Here is a 20,240-nt window from a genome sequence, read left to right on the forward strand (position 1 = left end):
CACCACCTCTACAAAATTACTTTTACTAACCTCTGACTGACAATTGCATCTATTGTTAACTTCAGCAATGTCTACTATTTTAGAAAACATATGTTAAGACAAATCTGTTGGACATGTGAAGCGCAGAGCAGGGGGGGGGGTCCTGTGGGTCAGCCACAGTGTTAGCTTTGACTGCATAATTATCTTATTGAGTCATTACCCACTCTCCCTTTTCTGAGGGCTCTAATGCTTTAGTTGGGGATTGATATCTGTCTGCACTAATGCTCTTACTTTGTTAGTGAAGTTATTACTAACACCGTCAGAAGAAAATTATTTCTCTGTCGTATGCAAGCGCATTTTGTAGCAGATGTCATCTCTTGCTGGTGGTATTTGTCATGTTTTTACTATTGCTTATATTAACTCGTTTTTTGTGAATTGTGAATATCACACTGTTTTTTTTCTTGTTTTCTTGTATTGAGTTCTTGTGTTTTCCACATTCTGTCTAATCGCACTGGGTTTGTTTTCTGAGCTATACATTTTGGCAAGTGACTTGGCAAAAGTCTCTGTTTTCTATTTATCACTAATTGCCATATGTTTATTACATTGTAGTACTGGAAATTCACTTTTACATTTTTTACTCCATTATTTTTCCTCATCAACGTCTCAGTATTTACTAGCTCCATTATTTTTATTCTGACTATTTCTTGGGCTTTCCTATAATTATTTAATTTTATTTTTTAAATTGTTTAAATGCTATGTTTCTATTTCCAACATGAATATCTATTTCCACTGTGGTACACATTTTTTTTTAATTATCATTTTTTTATTACCCGTTTTTATGACTGTGGTTCCTCATGCTGTTTTGTCAATAATATTATTTATTTTGTTTTTCATCTACTACGTTTACTTGATTATTGTTACCTAATGACTCTTCCTCATGTCTTTTTTCTATATTTGTATATATTTTTCCCACTCAACATTTTATATGATCTGTCTCTGTATTCTCATTTCCGTCTCTTGCTGATTATTTATACCACTCTTAATTATTATTGGATCGTGGAGGGATTTAATGTCTCTTATGTGCATATACCTTCAATTGCAAAAGATTAAGTCTATTGCACATTCTGTAATGCGAGTGATATTATATCTAGTTCCCTCACCATTATTTACAAATAGAAAAATCTTTGTTCATGCTAAAATCCTCCACTATTACACCACTGCCATCTCTATTAAATTTTGCTTTTAGCCGTGTCTCTGGTATACATGTAATTTGCTTTAACAATATCATGACTGTTTCAGACTTATGTGTTGAGTGCTCTTCCATTTAATCTTTTGATAACTTTTTTCTCAGCTTAATCTGTCTGTCCCAGATGTTTTTATGGCTGTTTACCATATTTTTTTCTTATTGTTTTAGTCTGATGAACAATTTATTACATCTGCCATAAATTTGGCTTGTTGTTCCCCTTGTTTATGTGCCACTGTCTGTTATTCCTTGATTTGTTTTTATCATCTGAATTTCTGCCGCCTTTTTAATAGATTCACACCTGTGCTAAATTCAATTTTTTTGCCTTCTCCCTGTATTCTTTTAACTCTTAAACTCTTAAGTTTGGTATGTTTAGGGATTACTTTATATTTTGTGTATTGAATTTAGTCGAATTTAGCTGTAGAGCATCGCTAATCTAACCACTGTCCTTCCATCTTCCATCATCAGTCTTTTACATTTTACCTCTGTCATCATTACATTTTGCCACGCTTTGCCCATTTACAGGCCGGTTGCTGCCAGCCTGCTTTAAAAACACCTGCTTTATCCACCTCTTACTTCATGCTTGCTAGGGCTGGTCAGCTGACACTGAATCATGGTTAGGTTGCTAGATAATGCTGGATCCCTGCACACTCTGATAAAAAAAACCCAGGACAGCTTAATTATATAGGCATTTCTTTGATTGTATGTACGCTGTTTCAGTTAAATTGGCCTGGATCTTTACAAGATGCCCAAATAAATTTTTCAGTCAAGGATAATTTTAAATTCTCAGCGGGTAGGTTTCTCGTCTGCCATGTGGATGGCCTGGGTATTGTTTAAAGAAGTTCAACACCTGACCTATACGATATAAACAAAAACGTTGGAACAGTCATCATGTCTCATTTAACACATTAACACTTGCATTAAAGCTAATTCTAAAGCTTGTTTTAAAGTTATAGCAATATAAGTACCGTGGACCCTTGTCATAGAACAAGGAAGCAAAGCACAACTGATTGATTATTCCTCGTTTGGGAGCAGATTATGAAGTATACAACAACTGTTTATTTTAGATTATTTTTTCAGTTACAGGTCTTTTTTTAATGTATTTTTTATTTGTTTTATGCAAAACATAATTATAGTGTTGGAAATTGCTAATATTGATATTTTTGAGTGGTTGAAACAGATTATCTGTATTTACATTATTTCCAATGCAAAAATGCGTTTCGCAATACGAAATTTTACTTTAAGAACACGGCTCAGCAACCGATTAAATTTATGGTAATATGATACTTATTGTGTGTGTGTGTGTGTGTGTGTGTGTGAGTACCATTCAAAAGACATTCTCCTTTACTGTTTTGTTTCTATCTCTGCGATATTAATAATATGTTGGTAAATTTTACATTTAACTTTGGGAAATTAAAAATCAGTGCTGCAGCAGTGATTTTGTATTTTGTCCGCCTGGAGATGCCGTAGACACCACGTGTCCAAAATGGCGGCGCCATCTGCGCATGCGTGACACAAATCGGGTAGCAACATAAATCATTTTGTGACATCCCCCCCAACGGCAGAAACCATTACTGAGGAAAAGCCGCTACTCGTTTGATCCTCTTCATCACATGCGCACATTTCTGACAGAGTTTTGCAGTTCCCGCTAGATGTGATGGAGTTAAAAATAAAAACACTATATTGTGCGTCTTTGTGAGGATTTAAAAGCTCGCTGTGCTTTAAACACAGAGGTAAGTTGATCTGAAGCTGTGAGGCCAAATCCCAAATGGACCTTGACTTCACTGGTAAAGTGCACTAAGTGAGTATGACATAATGCCGTGTGTGCCCTAGTTAGTGCACTATTTATCCCGGCAGGGGGCGTTTGGGATTCGGCCTTAGCGCTGTGTTTTTCTGTCTTTAATCTGTTTATTTGTGCGATTAAGTCCGATTTTTCTGACAGCTCACACTAATCATGAGAGAAACAAATACAATGTATTACTGTTGGTGTATACAGGTTTTGAAATAGTTCTGTTATTTCCTGTCCTATAGAAATGTCAGATGTTGTTTGTTGTTGTTGTCATTAACTCAAGTCTTTGTTTAGATCTGTAATAATGAGTACAGAGGGAGACGTATCGCACTTCTCCAGGCACTCTCAGGCTCCTGATCCTCCTTTCTCACAGGTACGCTTAATGATGAGTTATGTTACTAATAGGTTATTAATAATAATAATAATAATAATACATTTTTCAGCTGTGTGAGGACACGAGACCAGAGGCATTAGATGGAGGAACGGCCGAGGTGTTAGAAGTCCGTGTGAAGAAAGAGAGGCTGGAGCTGGACATCTCCGACCATGAGGACGACCTCGACAACACACCTGAAGTTATTTCTATTAAAGTGGAAGATCCTGAGCACAGCGACTACCTCTGTAAGACCTCAGAGTAACCCTCTCACTAAGTATTCCACCCTACACACTATGCAGGGGAATCAGCAGTCACCTCCCGATACCATACCGTGGTGCAGATTCCATTAATGTTGTGATTCTGTAAACATCACGATTTTATGAACATTCAAATTCAAATTCAAATTTTATTTGTCACATACACAGTCATACACAGTACGAAATGTAGTGAAATGCTTACACGACCGCCAGTGACCTTAAAAAGAGAATTAAAACTTAAGTAATAAATATCAATAGAAGAAATATGATAAAAAATTTAAATAAAAATTTACCTAGAAAAAATAGAACCTGAAAATAGAAATATATTGTATACATAGAACTATAATTTTGTGCAAGTATGCATAGAAAAAGTGACTTTGTGCAATGGTTATTAAAGTGACTTTGTGTAATGGTCCAGAATGTAAACGTGAACATGTAGTGTAGATGTGATGTGCGTGGAGTTGTCCATAGTGTCCATGGATGTATAAAGATTGATTGATTGATTTTGAGAATTGTGAAAATATTGTGTTAGTTTTGCCTAGTGGTGTGGTTGAGAGACCTTATCGCCTGCGGGAAGAAGCTCCTCCTCAGTCTCTCTGTGTTGGCCCTCAGGGAGCGGAATCGCTTCCCAGACCGCAACAGAGTAAACAGTCTATTGTTGGGATGGCTGAGGTCCTTCACGACCTTCCTGGCCTTGGTCCAGCACCACTTGGTGTAGATTGAGTGCAGGTCAGGGAGCTCGATGCGGATGATGCGCTCAGCTGATCGCACCACCCTCTGTAGAGCTCGTCTGTCCTGCATGGTGCTGTTCCCGAACCAGGTCGTGATGTTTCCCGTCAGGATGCTCTCTATGGTGCAGGAGTAGAAATTCCTGAGCACCTTGGAGGGCAGTCTAAAGTCTCTCAAGCGTCTGAGGTGGTACAGACGCTGCCGGGCCTTTTTTACCACGGTGTTGATGTGACAGGACCATGTCAGGTCCTGCATGATGTGAACACCGAGTTATCTAAAGCTGTCCACTCTCTCCACTGGGCTCCTGTTGATGATGGGGGTCTGGTAGTTCCTCTCCTGCTTTGTACTGAAGTCCACTATCAGCTCCTTTGTCTTGCTGACGTTCAAGAGGAGATTGTTTCTCTGGCACCAGTTCTCCAGATTTCCAACCTCCTCCAGGTAGGCCGTCTCATCGTTGTTGGTGATCAGGCCCACCACGACAGTGTCGTCAGCAAACTTGATGACGGTGGTGGAGTTGGTAGTGGCCACGCAGTCAGAGGTGTACAGAGAGTACAGCAGGGGGCTCAGAACACAACCCTGGGGGGCTCCAGTACTGAGAGTGATGGAGGCTGAGACATGGCCGCCCATCCTTACTGCCTGTGGTCTGCCAGTCAGAAAATTGGAGATCCACTGACACATGGATGAGCTGAGTCCCAGGTGCTCCAGCTTGGTGGTGAGTGTGAAGGGAATTATGGTATTAAATGCAGAGCTGTAGTCGATGAAGAGCATTTTCACATAATTCCCCCTCCGAGTGTCCAGGTGAGTGAGAGATGTGTGGAGGAGATGTGAGATTGCATCGTCCGTGGAACGGTTTGGACGGTATGCAAACTGTAGTGGGTCCAGTGTGTCTGGTAGTGAAGAAATGATGAAGTCTCTGACCAGGCGTTCAAAGCACTTCATCACTACTGAAGTGAGGGCTACAGGGCGATAATCATTGAGGGAAGAAGGATGAGGTTTCTTTGGGACTGGAACAATAATGGACTCTTTGAAGCATGTGGGGATCACCGACTGAGATAAAGAGATGTTGAATATCTCAGTGAACACAGGTGCTAGCTGGTCTGCGCAGGCTCTGAGAATGCGGCCTGAGATGCCATCTGGTCCTGCTGCTTTCCTGGTGTTCACTCTCTTGAAGGCTCTCCTCACGTCGTGCTCGGTGATGATGAACGCGCTTCCGGTGCTGGCAGTGACTTCCTGTCTGCAGCCGTTAGCGCCGCTAGCATTAGCATCGCTAGCTTCTTTAGCTGCAGCCTCGAAGCGAGCATAGAAAGTGTTCAGCTCGTCTGCCAGAGTCACGTCTGCGTTTATCATACCGGATGTTGGTGCTTTATAATCCGTTATTGTCCTTAATCCTTGCCACAGGCTCCTAGAGTCACTCTGTTGGAGTTGTGACTCTAGTTTCCTCCCGTAGCGCTGCTTCGCCTCTTTCACCGCCTTCCGGACGCTGTATGACGCAGCCTTGTATGGTTCCATGTCCCCCGACGCGAGTCCCGTGTTGTAGGCAGAGGTGCGAGATTTCAGAGCGTCGCGGATGGTTTTATCCACCCACGGCTTCTGGTTGGGAAACGTTTTAATAGTCTTTTTCTCCACGGTATCATCCGCTAGTTTCCCGATGAATCCCACAACCGCTTCCGTAAACACGCTGACGTCACCATCGGAGCTGTTTCTGAACATGTCCCAGTCTGCGTCATCGAGTGCGTCCTGTAACGCGGCCACCGATTGGTCCGTCCAGCGCGCGACCTCCCTCTGAACCGGAACTTCCTGTTTCAGCCTTTGTTTGTATTTTGGCATGAGGAAGATGGCGGCGTGGTCGGATTTACCAAACGGAGGGCGAGATTGTGCCTTGTAACCGTCCTTGACTGTGGTGTAGCAATGATCCAGTGTCCTTTCGCCCCTGGTGGGGCAGGTGATATGCTGATAAAAGTTTGGCGCTGCACGTTTGAGGTTGGCACTGTTAAAGTCCCCCGCCACAATAAGCGCAGCGTCCCGGTGTTGTGTTTGTTGCTGTGTGAGTGCCTCATGCAGCTCGCATAAGGCAGTGTCCGTGTCCGCTTGTGGTGGAATATAAACGGCGCTGATTATGACCGATGTAAACTCCCGAGGAAGGTAAAAAGGACGACACATGATGGACAGTAGCTCCAGGTTTGGTGTGCAGGAGCGTGTGAGAGGAACAACGCTCGCGCTGTTGCACCAGCTGCTGTTCACCATTAAACACACGCCGCCTCCCCTTGACTTCCCCGAGTCCCGCGTCCTGTCCATGCGGTGAACCGAGAAGAACTCGGCCGGCTGGATGGCGTGGTCCGGCACCGCTGGGTTCAGCCATGTCTTGGTGAAGCAGAGGAGGTTGCAGTCCCGAATGTCTCTCTGGAACTTTATCCTGGCCCTGAGGTCATCGAGCTTGTTTTCCAGTGACTGGACGTTGGCGAGCAGGATGCTAGGCAGAGGTGTGCGGTGTGCACGGCCTCTCAGCCTGTTCCTGACGCCGGCTCGTTTCCCTCGGGGCCGCCGCTTCGCGTCGCGTCCTTTGTTTTCCCTCAGGATCTCACTCGGCCAGCTCGGATCCGGAGTTAAAAACGTCGAATTGTGAGTACATTGTATACCAATAGAAACAAGAGTGTCTCTATCATAACTAATGTACCCCATGGTGGTAATTTGACTGGTTTTAAAACGGTAAAAACTAACTTAAAGAACAAAAACAAAGAAAATCTGGTCGGAGCAGTCGTGACGGCAGCCGACTTCACCGGCGCCATCTTGGTTCTTGGATCGTTTCCAATTGGAATTCCATTCCAATTTGATATTACATTTTTCCCAAATTTTACCTTTAATAAAGGTTTAATGGTTTTCTCACATAAAACCAAGCACAGCATTTAAACATTACACACTAACCTTCAATACAAAAGTTTAACGTTTAACATTTCACATATTTGTCATCTGCCATATTTTTATTATTTCTAAACAAACGTCACTCCTTCCAAACGGGATTCCGATGTGGGAATAGTTCACCACCTATAGAATTATAAAGAAACTGCATCTCTTTACCACCTCAGGCATCTCCAAAGTCTCAAAATTCAGTTTGACGACGAGCACGCTTCTAATGTGGACATGTGGGTCTTCTAACGCATACGATTTCCAACTAATTAGCCCTCGCTGTATTTTGAGGAAAGCGTGTGTAATGAGTGGGTTTGAGATTTATTTGCTCAGAGGTTTGAAAAAGGCAGATCTAGGGTTTTTAACATGCATTGGGTTTTTTTAATAATGTAACACTATGAGGGCTGTAGCTATCAAATATTTTAGTATTCGAGTATTCTACCAAAAATTAATCTATTAATCAAGTACTCGGATAAAATGTACTTTTGTACTTGCTTAATTAAACAGCAATGTAAAATATATAAGAGAAACAAAGATTAATGTTTGGTTTAGATTAATGTAAAGATTGGTTTTCTTTTTAGAAAAATCAACTTTTATTTTTTAAATACATACAGCATTTTATTAAAAATAAACATTGTCATTATTCACAATACAGGGAATACCTTATACCCCTGTCTTACCTATGCGGTTTGACTCGCGATGAGATGCGGTGTTAGGCATTTTTAAGGTCACTGGCGGTCGTGTAAGCATTTCACTACATTTCGTACTGTGTATGACTGTGTATGACTGTGTATGTGACAAAAAGAATTTGAATTTAGGCGCCGTGAGCTGCCGCGATTGCCCGCCGACGTTCTGCTGAGTTCTGCAAGGTCTGCAAGCTTCCGCGAGGACTGTCACAAAAAATAAACATGTTTAAACATGTTTTTAAGGCAGCTTAAACATGTTTAATTTTTGGTGCGGAATTATGGAAACGAATTGCAGCGCCAACGCTTGCGGTGAATCATGATGAACCGTCCTTCTGGCCACCGCGCGATTTTAAAGCCTTATCTTAGACACAAAAAAAGGTATTTCAAATGACTTTAAGTATAAAAAAAAAAACTAAGGAACACGTTGAAATAAATAATTATACAAAAACACTAAGTTGTGCAACTAAACTTTCAGACCTAAAAGTTTAAAAATCTACAGCTTAGGCATAACATATAAGTATTTACTGCCAATTCTCTACCGTTTTCGCTTGCTAGTTTTTTTATCTCTTGGCTCGCTGATAATTTTATTGCTCCCTTCCATTGAGCATCCTGCACCAGAGCGTTCCATCAAATTAATACACAGCTAATTGTTTGTGTCTCCTTCCGCTTTTTGGGTGACATAAGCGCTTCTTCTTCATTGGTGTTTACTGGCGACCTGCATCCGGAAGCGCACTTTGTCGAAAGCACTGTTAACAAATAATTGCGCAAAAACATAATGCAAGCTTTTAAAATTTAATTAAACAAAGCTTCGAGGCAGAAGATTTTGCACTCAATCCTTTTTTTTTTACTCGAATTACTCAAGGAATTGTTTCAGCCCTAAACACTATAAAAATTCATTTCTGTTGCGTCACTCGGAAGCTTTCTCAGGCGGTACCGCGGTACAAGATCGTTTATATCTGAGGCTGATCAGCTGATAACGACCAGTTCATCTATATTATAAATGTAAAAATAGTTCTAAAAAAATCTATTTTGGAGTCAGTGTGGTGATATATGAATCAACAGACAAAAGAATTACGTTTTATAACTGATTTGCACCCCCCGCCCCCCATCTCAAATAATTCATTGTGTCTCTGCCAACCCGACATAATTATTTCAAAATAAACTGAGAAAATAATTCACTTCTACCACATGGGATGCCAGTGTCTGAATAGTTCATAGGGTGCCACCTGTGGAGTGTGCCACCTCCAGTCTTGAAATACCAAGGAACTGAATAAGCACCTGAGTAGCCTGTAAAGAGAAAAAAAAATTAATTGAAAATAACAAGGAACTGAATAAGCACCTGAGTAGCCTGTAAAGAGAGAAATAGGCAGATTTTTCTGCCTGTTGTAAATAAGAAATCGACAAGCGCAAATAAGGTAAGTGATGACAGATGATTGTCCAGAGTTACCCCAAGACTGCAGAGAGTAACGGAAGGAGTGATCTGAGTGTTGTCCAGAGAGATCACAAGATCACAAGATCCGGATAGAAACCTGAGTCTGAGGGAGGAAAGCAGAGAATAAGTTGCATGTCATCTGCATAACAATAGTATAAAAAGCCATGCATTGATATGATTTTATAGAGAGAGAACAGAAGAGGGTCAAGGACTGAGCCATGTGGGACACAAAGTAGACTGTCTGCATAAAGCAGATGTAAATCCCCTCTATGTCACCTCATACGACCCATCTTCTAGGTAAAAAGCAATTCATTGGCATGCCGTGCCACAGATTTGAGGGCTTATAAGAATAGATAAGAGAATCTTGTGGTACACTGTGAAATGCTGGTGTGAGGTCCAGGAGGATCGGAACAGATGACAGTTTAGCTGATCAAGCAACATAGAGCTTCTCAGTGACACCCAGAAGTGCAGTCTCTGTGGAATGAGTCATATTGAATCCGGATTGTCATTGAGGTTGCTCTGTGAGAGAGACATTTGATTGTAAACAGTGATCAAAGATTTTAGAAAGAAAACACAGAAGATACCAGGCAATAGTTGCTGATTTCCAGTGGGTCCAGGCAGGAATTCTTGGGGATGGGAATAATTGTTGCTTTCTTAAAAGCATCAGGAACCTGACCAGATGATATGAAATGGTTGATGATGGTTGTAATAAAGGGAAGCATGTCTTGTGATATGACCTGGAGCATCGTGGATGAGATTGGGTCTAATGAACAGGTGTTTCAATGTTTTGCTGTATTAGTTGGTGTGGAAGCGAATGTCTGGCAGATTGCTGCTATTTTTTCCCCCATCAAAGAATATAAATAATGCAGTCATGTATAAAATGTAGTGCTCCCTCTTTTAATTTTATGTTTTATTTGTGTAAAAACAATCTTTCCTCAGATAAAGCATACAAATTCCTTCCCATTGTGTTTCATTTTCTCTACTCCCAGACTGTGAGATTTGCAAGTCCGTCTTCTTCAACAAGTGTGAGGTTCATGGTCCGCCTCTCTTCATCCCTGATACTCCTGTTCCCATTGGAGTCTCTGACCGAGCCAGTCTAACTCTTCCTCCTGGACTAGAGATACAGAAGTCCAGTATTCCTGATGCAGGTCTGGGGGTGTTTAATAAGGGGGAGACTGTTCCAGTAGGCGCACACTTCGGACCCTACCAAGGAGAGGTGGTAGACACGGAGGAAGCCATGAACAGTGGATACTCCTGGGTGGTAAGTTTGTTATTAATTATTAATTAGGATTTTTAATACCTGAAGCAAAATGTCTCCACTGTACGAAAGGAACTGGAATTAGTGTCCGTTTCCACTTATATGCGGAGACTCCTTGAACACAATTTCTGAACAGCTAATAACTTTGTGGTACTTGGACAGTTCACTCTACAATAAACTCTATCTAGCTGTTTCATGAGCACAATGAGAACTTGCATTACATTAGGCAGGTGAGTTTATGGTTATGGCTGGTCTGTGTATATGTGTATGGTGTTCATTAGAGCTGATTGATTGACCCATTCAATTGACAGTTCGGTTTTTGATTCACAATTGAGTCAATTTTAACATAACCTTGGTAGACTTACAGATATACTTTAATCTTGATAAACTCCTTGAAAGGAGTACTTACAGAATACTTTTATTTAGCAAGAGCACCACTTCTTGTTCCTCTTTGGAATTTGACTTTATATTCACTCATCAGTCTTAACATTAAAATCTCAAAACACTGAGCTATATTTCGCCAACGAAATAGCCCTGATGCCTTGAAACAAGGCTCTACATTGCAAGGTGGAGCCCCCTTGAATCAGACTTGTTTTTCCAGCATATCCCATAGAATCTAGATCAGATTGAGATGTGGGAACCCTGAACTCGTTACCTGCTAAACCCCGTACACAGCAAGCTCAGGAGTGTTCAGGTACCTTTCACAGCCATCATCTGTCGAATCGGAACCTTTGCACCAGTTTCCTGGGATGTGGTTAATAATTCAGTGATAGTCAGTTCACCTGGCAGTGGGGTTAATGTTATGGCTAATTTGCAGAAATTATGCAGAAATTATGAAGAAATATGGTGTTTGCACAATGACAATAAACATGGATCTAATTTAATTCTATTGTTAAGTTCACCCTGGAACCTGCTGTTACTACAATAAAGATGTAGTCAGGAATCTTTTATTCTGTCTTTATGAAAAGGTAACACAACAGGGAATGTGTCTTGTTCTGGTCTGTTTTTGGATTGATTTACTAAAGAAAAGTAAACATTTAATTTTTCTATAGATATGCGGAATGGGGCAGTGTGAAGAATACATAGACGCTACAAGTGAAATACATGCGAATTGGATGAGGTGAGTTTTCCAGTCATGGTTTAAACATTAATTTTACGGTTACAAAATTTTACCTTCATAATTTCACTGATGTCTCCCACATGCTTTCATTTGACTGTAAGTTTTTTCTGCCAAATTCTTGTAGGTATGTGAATTGCGCTCGTAATGATGAAGAACAGAATCTTGTGGCATTTCAGTATCGAGGTGGAATTCTGTATCGGTGCTGTCGACCCATTAACCCAGGACAGGAGCTCTTAGTGTGGTATGAAGAGGAGTACGCCAAAGAACTCAGTCCTGCTTTTGACTACCTGTGGAACAAAAAGTGCTCCACGAATGGTAAAGTCTGTTCATATCTAATGCATTAAAAATCTGATTTATTATCTGAGTATGTTAACACACACAAGGAATTTGGTTCTGGATGCAGGCGATTCTTAAGAAAAAGACACACATATATTTACATACACCATACCGATTATTTACTGACAATATGCAAGATACAAGCATGTTACAGATTAAAAAAAGACAATATACAGGTAGTCCCCTATATACGAACATTTCAGTCAGTTTCAGTAAATCAGTCCGGGAGCACGATGATAGAAAATGTCTGTCCTGTAAAGCTGTCCTAATCGTGAATAATCCTAATTTAGTTAAACAACAAAACAGAGTTCACAGTCCAATACAGTGGAGAACAGCTCTGAGACAAAAATGGTAGTCTGGGATTCCCCACATGATTTAAAGCCCTCTTTTTTTTATCCCCTTCACATGAACTACATGATAGCTTGGCGCCCCTCATGATGAGGAAAAGCATAAAATCTAATTGTAACAAAACAGTTTGGTTACAGTATATTCGTGTCAAAGGAGTATAATACTCACTTTGTCAGACTTAAGAACAAGTCGGACTTAAGAACGTGCTCCCAGAACTTACAGATGGCGCTTTTATACACCTTCCAATGGTAAGACCCTGAGCGATTTGGATTTGCACACAATCAGAGCCATTGGCAAATACACTTATTCTGTTGTTGTCTTTTTATTTACACATTAGTCAATCTCCATCAAACTCTTAATGTATTTTACGTTTTATAATCATCACTTGTTCTTGCGTTTCATGTTAAGGTTTTGATAGTTTTCTTCTTTCATTTCACCAGAAGTAAACAACGCTCTGGTGCAAGTCTTTTCCTGCTCGGCATGTGATCTGTCCTACGCGTCTCAAATTTACCTAGACAAACACAACTGGAGATGTCACTACGAAGAGTATATGAGACTGCAGGAGTCAGCAAGGATTAAATACAAGCTTCAGATCCCCTCTAAAAGCTCCGGTAGTCAGGCCTCTCTCAGGTCTGACACTTCTCAGATTGACGTACAGAAGAAAACGCATCACTGCTCAGACTGTGGAAAGAGTTTCGGTCATGAGAATGCCCTCAAATCGCATCAGTGCGTTCACCCGGATGAGAAGCCGTATCAGTGCTCAGAGTGCGGGAAGAGTTTTACTCATCACCGTAATCTCAAAGATCACCAGCGCATTCACACGGGAGAGAAGCCGTATCAGTGCTCGCAGTGCGGGAAGAGATTTACTCAGCGGTGTAATCTCTACCGTCATCAGCGCCTTCACACGGGAGAGAAGCCATATCAGTGCCCGCAGTGTGGAAAGTGTTTTACGCAACAGGGTGCTTTCCAAGAACACAAGCGAACTCACACCGGAGAGAGGCCATATCACTGCACAGAGTGCGGAAAGACTTTCCCTCTGCAGAGTACTCTTCGAAAACACCAGCGCATCCACACCGGCGAGCGGCCATATCAGTGCTCGCAGTGCGGAAAGAGGTTCGTCCACCACAGGTCTTATAAAAAACACGAGCGCATTCACACCGGAGAGAAGCCGTATCATTGCTTGCACTGCGGAAAGAGTTTTACTCAGCGGAGCAGCCTGAAAGATCACGAGCGCCTTCACACAGGAGAGAAACCGTATCAGTGCTCTGAGTGCGGGAAGAGTTTTCCTCAGCGACGTAATCTTAAAGATCACCAGCGGCTTCACACGGGAGAGAAACCGTATCAGTGCTTACAGTGTGGGAAGAGCTTCAATCGCCCGAGTACTCTCCAACAACACCAGAGCGTTCATGCCGGAGAGATGCCGTAACTCCGCTCTCAGCGTGAAAAGACTTTAAATTTAAACACACAAGTGCACATACTTTATTATGCATGTTTTAAAGTGTATTATAACTGTTTCACCTAAGGATTTGTATCTCAAACTATATTTTTCATTTGTTTAATCTCGGCTTTCTGTGGAAGGCAAAATATGTAACCTTCTTATAGTAATGTAAAAAAAAAACAGTTAATGTTTTTTTTTGATCATAAGCAATTGGGCTAAATTATCACCACACTATTACGGTATTATTACGACACTTGTAACTGTAGTTAGAGCTGCAGCTTAACTGCAGCATTAGAATAAAAATAAGAGTTTTGTCAATAAACTCATCAAATGTAAATATTGTGTTTCAGATCATCCTAAGACATTGTTTAATTCCTTTATTCATACATTCTTTAAATATTTAAAATATTGGCTACAAAGGCTGTTGGAGTCTAATGATGCATACAGCAGAACCATCTGACAAGCACTTCAATAAAGGTTATAACTGCAATGATTTCTTGGGAGGGAGGTCACTTACAGTGAGTTGAGCATCTGGAGTGAACATCACTCTGATCTGGAACTGTTTCTAAGTGTACTTGAATATTTCAAACACACGTAGTGTAAAATTAATTCAAATTTTCGGAACATAGCTCTTTACATAAGGACCTGGTTATTAAGGTTCCCCAAGATCTCTGGCTTGGTCTCGGTAAAAAAGGAGAAATATATGAAATATAAGTTTATTTACAAACAAGTTATCAAACACTGGTTAATTTCCATGTCATCAGTGTGGTTATGTGCATTACCCAAAATCTATTGGGTATCTATTACCAATCTAATGGTGATTTTCTGTGTTATTTCCGTATTACCTTTGTGTATCTTACCATGAATGTTCTGATAAATCCCAGTATTGTATTTATAAAAAAATATCAATTTTGCATTAACCAATCAATAATAAAAACTAATTATGATTTTAAAAAAAGTGTTCTTGAGCATTTACCATTCTTTATTTTAATGTGGGATTTCGATCTTGTGCCCAGCAGGATTAATTTGCCTTTACACTTTTATTTTTACACTATATTTTGTGAGGATATCATGGGGCATAAGTATGCTGGCTTTCCAGAGGGTTTCTGACTGCAAGCCTCTGAGTTCTCTTCCTCGTAGCCTTCATAAGCAAAAATTTAAATTACATCATTTCAATATACATAAAGCTACAATAATCCATCCATGCATGCACACTGCTGGTCTATATCTGAAAGTAAATTACCCTTGACGAAGCACCCATTTTGTACCAGAGCTAATATAACATAAGGCCCAGCTGCTCTTTTGGATGCCTGGCGTTGCTCTTGTATTCTTACTAAACCTGTAACTGTGCTAAATATCTCTTTGCATAATTATACATTCAGCAGCCACAACATTGAAAGCATCTGCATAATATTGTGTAGGTCCCCCTCTGCCTTCCAGCTCTGATCCATCCAGGCATAGACTCCACAGATCATTGGAGGATGTAGCATCCTTTTTGGTGTTTAGTCTACAGGAAACCATTAGAAAGTGCAATATTTATTTTGCCATCTTCATGATTGCTACGGTTGGCACGGTGATTGCCATGGTGATTTTGGCGACAGATCATCACACCGAAAACAATGTGGTCCAGGAACATATTAAAGCGGCATACTCTCTGTCCTGTATAAATTACAGCCTATTATGATCATCTCAAAGCTTAGACAAATGGGAAAGAAAGCAGATAACAGTAATGTGCAAATTTTATTGGACATCATGGTGAGTATATTCGTTTAAATTTAAATCACTAAATCACTCATTGTCTACTTATTCATTGTCCATACCCCTTTATCCTGTAAACAGGGTCGTGGGCTGCCTGGAGCCTATACCAGGAGACTTTAGGGCACGAGGACGTGGTGACAATCATTCGCAGGGCACACACACATAAGCACAGGGAGAACATATAAACCTCAAACCTGTCGGTGCGAGGCCACAGTGCTAACCACTATGTCCCAATGCCAAACAATAATAATGCTTCAATACGTGAAAAATGCTTCACCATCATAAAACTATGTCACTGAACATAAATACAAATAGTATTACCATCCTTTCCAATGCACCATGATTGGTCAGGTGTAGCTCAGTGATTAAGGCATTGGACTATGGTTCGGAAGGTCCCAGGTTCAAATCCCACAACCTCCAAGTTGTCTTTTGGGCCCTTTAGCAAGGCTCTTAACCCTCAACTGCTCATAAGTCGCTCTGGATAAGGGCTTCTGCCACATGCCGTAATGTAAATGATTGCTTCCATTAGTAGAAACACCACACTAAGTCATGTCTTCCAGAGCTATGTTGGTCAAATGTGGTGCTCTCACAGCGTTAATAGTTGCTTCAGTCTTTGTACAAGCACTTGAAATTTTTTGCTCTGTTTCAAAATCAGGGAAAGCAATTTTTTTTTAACAAAACATGCAGCTTATTGACCTGGAGTTATTGTTCATGAACGATTCGTTTTTTTAAATCAATCTTTAACATGACTCAGATGAACGAATCGTCTCGGAGAGTGATGCGTTCATTTTCTAATGGGCGCGCATGCGCAAAGCATCGCAAAACATCCGTATGTTATATACAGGAAACAGTATTGAATAATTCTCAGCAATGAGTCTTCATGTCTCGAGTCGTTCGTTCTTTTAACACGTGACTCCCATAGACGCTATGCAGTGCAGTACACAAAAAAACAGTATTGAACGATTGTGCTAGTGGGTCTTCAAGTCCTGAGTCATTCGTTCTTTTGACACGTGACTCCCATAGACGCTGTGCGGTGCAATAGATTTTAAAAAAACAAACGACTCAGATTGGAAGATATGAGAGGTGAGCTGCTTATTCTGTTTATTATAATATGTCCTTAGTTACATTGTAATATTTTCATAACGGAACTATAGCCAAAATTTGTGTATGTAGACGTATTGGGGGATTTTTATTGAAAACGCATTTATATTTTAATTTATTTCTGATCAAAAGAATGAAATGAACGAAATGACTCAAAAAAAGATTTGTTCATTTTGAACGGATTGATATAATTCAAACTTTCCATCACTAGCAGGTTAGGCAAATTGGCGTTCCCAAATCACCTGTAGTATGTGAATGAGTGTGTGTGCCCTGCAATGGATTGGCACCCTGTCCAGTGTGTACCCTGCCTCGTGCCATAAGGACCTGTCTGACCCATCCTGGTGCCCCGCTTCTGGTTGGAGATCTCGTCACATGGATGCCCTGTGTGTCTCTTTGGGATGCGTCTCGTGTCTGGGGATGGTTCTCTCTACCTAGAAGACGGTTCTGGCCTTGACTGGTGTTGGCAACTGTTTCTCTGAGGCCTTGACCGTTTGATAGTTCATGACTGGAACTTCATACAAGTCTACCTGAGTTTTCAATAACTAACTGGACTCCATATTAACATCAATTAGCATCAACTGTTATGCTGAACTGCCTGCCAACTAAAACACAGTATGAATGCAGATCATTTCCTGCTCTCTGTTTCACCCAAATGAGGATGGGTTCCCTGTTGAGTCTGGTTCCTCTTAAGGTTTCTTCCTATTACCATCTCAAGGAGTTTTTCCTTGCCACTGTCGCCCTCGGCTTGCTCACCAGGGACAAACTGACCATTTTGATTCATACACATTAAAATTCCATACAAACTTAAATAATTCTTTTGACTGTGTAAAGCTGCTTTGAGACAATACCAATTGTTAAAAGTGCTGTACAAGTAAAACTGAATTAAATTGAATTAAACATGGGCAGAAAATCCGCAGCTACTTCAGGGACAGCGGTAACACACGGTGCATATGGCAGGGCTTACAAGGAAATGAGTTGTACCCACTACAGGACGACATCACCTGCCTGTGATGGTGACGGCTCCCTTCTAGATGTGCTGAACAACTTCTACGCTCGGTTCGACAGGCAAACCAATGTGACGCCGAGTAAGACCACCCCTCCTCCGAATGAACAGGTACTGTGTCTCACTACAGCTGATGTGAGGAAAACTCTACACAGAGTCAACCCACGTAAAGCTGCTGGACCAAGGCAAGGCAAGGCAAGACAAGTTTATTTGTATAGCACATTTCATACACAATGGTAATTCAAAGTGCTTTACATAGAAGATAACAAAATAATCATAAAATGAAATAAAAGATAATAGCAATAAAACTTTTTAACGAAAACTTTAAAATTTCATTTGAAATAAAAATAAAAACAGATTGCAATAAAACTTTCAACCAATTTAAATTTAATTAAAAAAAGATTAATTAAAACTAATAAAAACACAATTTAAAATAACAATAAAACAGTTTAAGATATTAGATAAACATGAAATAGTGTAGTCAGTTCGGACATAGCACGGTGCTCATTAAATAAATGCACAGCTGAACAGATGAGTTTTGAGTCTAGATTTAAATGTGACTAATGTTTTATCACATCTGATCTCTTCTGGAAGCTGGTTCCAACTGTGGGCAGCATAATGGCTAAAGGCGGACTCCCCTTGTTTTGTGTGAACCCTTGGTATTTCTAACGATCTGAGTGGTCTGTTAGGGTTATATTTAGTGAACATATCTGTAATGTATTTAGGTCCTAGGCCATTAAGTGATTTATAAACAAGTAAAAGTACTTTAAAATCTATCCTAAATGTTACAGGAAGCCAGTGTACGGACCTGAGGACTGGTGTGAAGTGCTCAGATTTTCTGGTTCTAGTCAGAATCCTGGCAGCAGCATTCTGGATGAGCTGCAGCTGTCTAATGGTCTTCTTGGGAAGGCCGGTGAGGAGACCATTACAATAATCCACCCTGCTGGTGATAAAGGCATGGACAAGTCTTGATTGGAAACAAAACGTCTAATTCCTGCAATGTTTTTAAGATGACAGTATGCTGATTTTGTTACTGCTTTGACATGACTACTGAAGCTCTATCTGTCTCCAGAATTACCCCAAGATTCTTGACTTGATTTTTAGTTATCTGACCCCTAGAGTGAAGGTATGCATTCACCTTCAGATTTCAGTTTTCTCCTTGTTTAATTGAAGAAAATTCTGGCACATCCAACTGTTAATTTCATCAATGCATTTGCAGAGGGAGTCTATGGGGCTATAATCATTTGGAGATAAGGCTAGGTAAAGCTGGGTATCATCAGCATAGCTGTAATAGGCAATTTGGTTCTTTCTCATTATCTGACTTAGAGGGAGCATATAGAGGCTAAACAGGAACGGGGCAAGAAATGAGCCTTGTGGGACTCCGCATGTCATGGATGTCCACTTGGACTTGTGCTCTCCTATACTTACATAATAACCTCTCCCTTCTAAGTATGACCTGAACCATTTGATTACCATCCCAGGAAGCCCGACCCAGTTTTCCAGTCTTTCTATTAGTATGTAGTATGGTACGGAAACCAGATTTAAAACTGTCTAGGTATTCATTTGAGTTTAAGTGGTTGTTTACCTGATGAAAAACAACCTTTTCAATAATCCTAACTATACAAGCAGAGGGTGACAGTGGCAAGGAAAAACTCCCTGAGATGGTAATAGGAAGAAAGCTTGAGAGGAACCAGACTCAACAGGGAACCCATCCTCATTTGGGTGAAACAGAAAGCAGGAATTGATCTGCATTCATACTGTGTGTTAGATAGCAGCCAGTTCAGCTTTAACAGTTAATGTAAGTTGATGTTAATATGGAGTCCATGTAGTTATTGGAGGCTCAGGTAGACTTATAGGAAATTTCAGTCCTGAACTATCGAGCAACTGCGGCAACGTCAAGTCCTCGCCACGTCAAGTCGAGGCTAGAACCGTCTTCTAGGTAGAGTGAAACCTTCCCCAGACACCAGAGGCATTCCAAAGAGACACACAGGACATCTGTGTGACGAGATCTTCAACCAGAAGCGGGGAACCAGGATGGGTCAGACAGATCCGGAGGGCAAAGGGAGTCTGGATCACTGGCAGTTCAGGAACAACATGTGTAGCTCGACAGAGAGAGGGAAAAAGAGAGGGAGGAGAGCGGGAAGAGAGAGGGGAGAAAAGGAGAAAAGGGGAGAGCAGAAGAGGAGAGATAACAGTTAGGTATGGTCGCAGTCACACAATGTATAATGTGAATGTATATTTAGTGTAAAGTGCAAGCAGAGACTCCGGCAGAACTAATTATAACAGCATAACTAAAAGGGAGAGTCAGAAGGAAACACAAACATGAGGGGGAACTGAGATGTAAAGCAAACAATCACCTCACCGTCAGCAAACCTGAGTGATCAATGAGAGTGGGGAAGACAGCATCCAAACATACCAGTTCACCATAATACTCTACGTCCATGAGTCCCCCGGATCTGCTCCTTTACCCAAGGTAATTCTATTTA

The 20,240-nt window shown here is 40.9% G+C and overlaps 1 protein-coding gene across 2 annotated transcripts; it reads left to right on the plus strand.

Moving 5' to 3' along the window:
• The first annotated feature begins 2,776 nt into the window (after window positions 1-2,776).
• LOC128523660 (histone-lysine N-methyltransferase PRDM9-like) lies at window positions 2,777-14,229 on the plus strand. Of its 2 annotated transcripts, none has more exons than XM_053495717.1 (7): window positions 2,777-2,955; window positions 3,306-3,384; window positions 3,455-3,629; window positions 10,382-10,653; window positions 11,703-11,770; window positions 11,895-12,085; window positions 12,895-14,229. In XM_053495717.1, the coding sequence occupies exons 2-7, from the start codon at window positions 3,316-3,318 to the stop codon at window positions 13,878-13,880; spliced, it is 1,761 nt and encodes a 586-aa protein (XP_053351692.1). In that variant the 5' UTR covers window positions 2,777-2,955; window positions 3,306-3,315; the 3' UTR covers window positions 13,881-14,229. The 2 variants fall into 2 exon arrangements, with proteins under 2 accessions (XP_053351692.1, XP_053351693.1); XM_053495718.1 differs by having other exon boundaries at window positions 12,898-14,229.
• The last annotated feature ends 6,011 nt before the right edge of the window (window positions 14,230-20,240 follow it).

This window comes from Clarias gariepinus, chromosome 5 (assembly GCF_024256425.1).
Source record: "Clarias gariepinus isolate MV-2021 ecotype Netherlands chromosome 5, CGAR_prim_01v2, whole genome shotgun sequence".
NCBI lineage: Eukaryota > Metazoa > Chordata > Actinopteri > Siluriformes > Clariidae > Clarias > Clarias gariepinus.

What these genes read in the sequence shown, in the direction of transcription:
- LOC128523660 (XM_053495717.1), top strand. Translation starts at nt 3,316, where the DNA reads ATGAGTACAGAGGGAGACGTATCGCACTTCTCCAGGCACTCTCAGGCT. An exon ending in CTGATCCTCCTTTCTCACAG is followed by an intron (nt 3,385 to 3,454) that starts GTACGCTTAATG and finishes TACATTTTTCAG; the next exon opens with CTGTGTGAGGACACGAGACC. An exon ending in TGAGCACAGCGACTACCTCT is followed by an intron (nt 3,630 to 10,381) that starts GTAAGACCTCAG and finishes CTCTACTCCCAG; the next exon opens with ACTGTGAGATTTGCAAGTCC.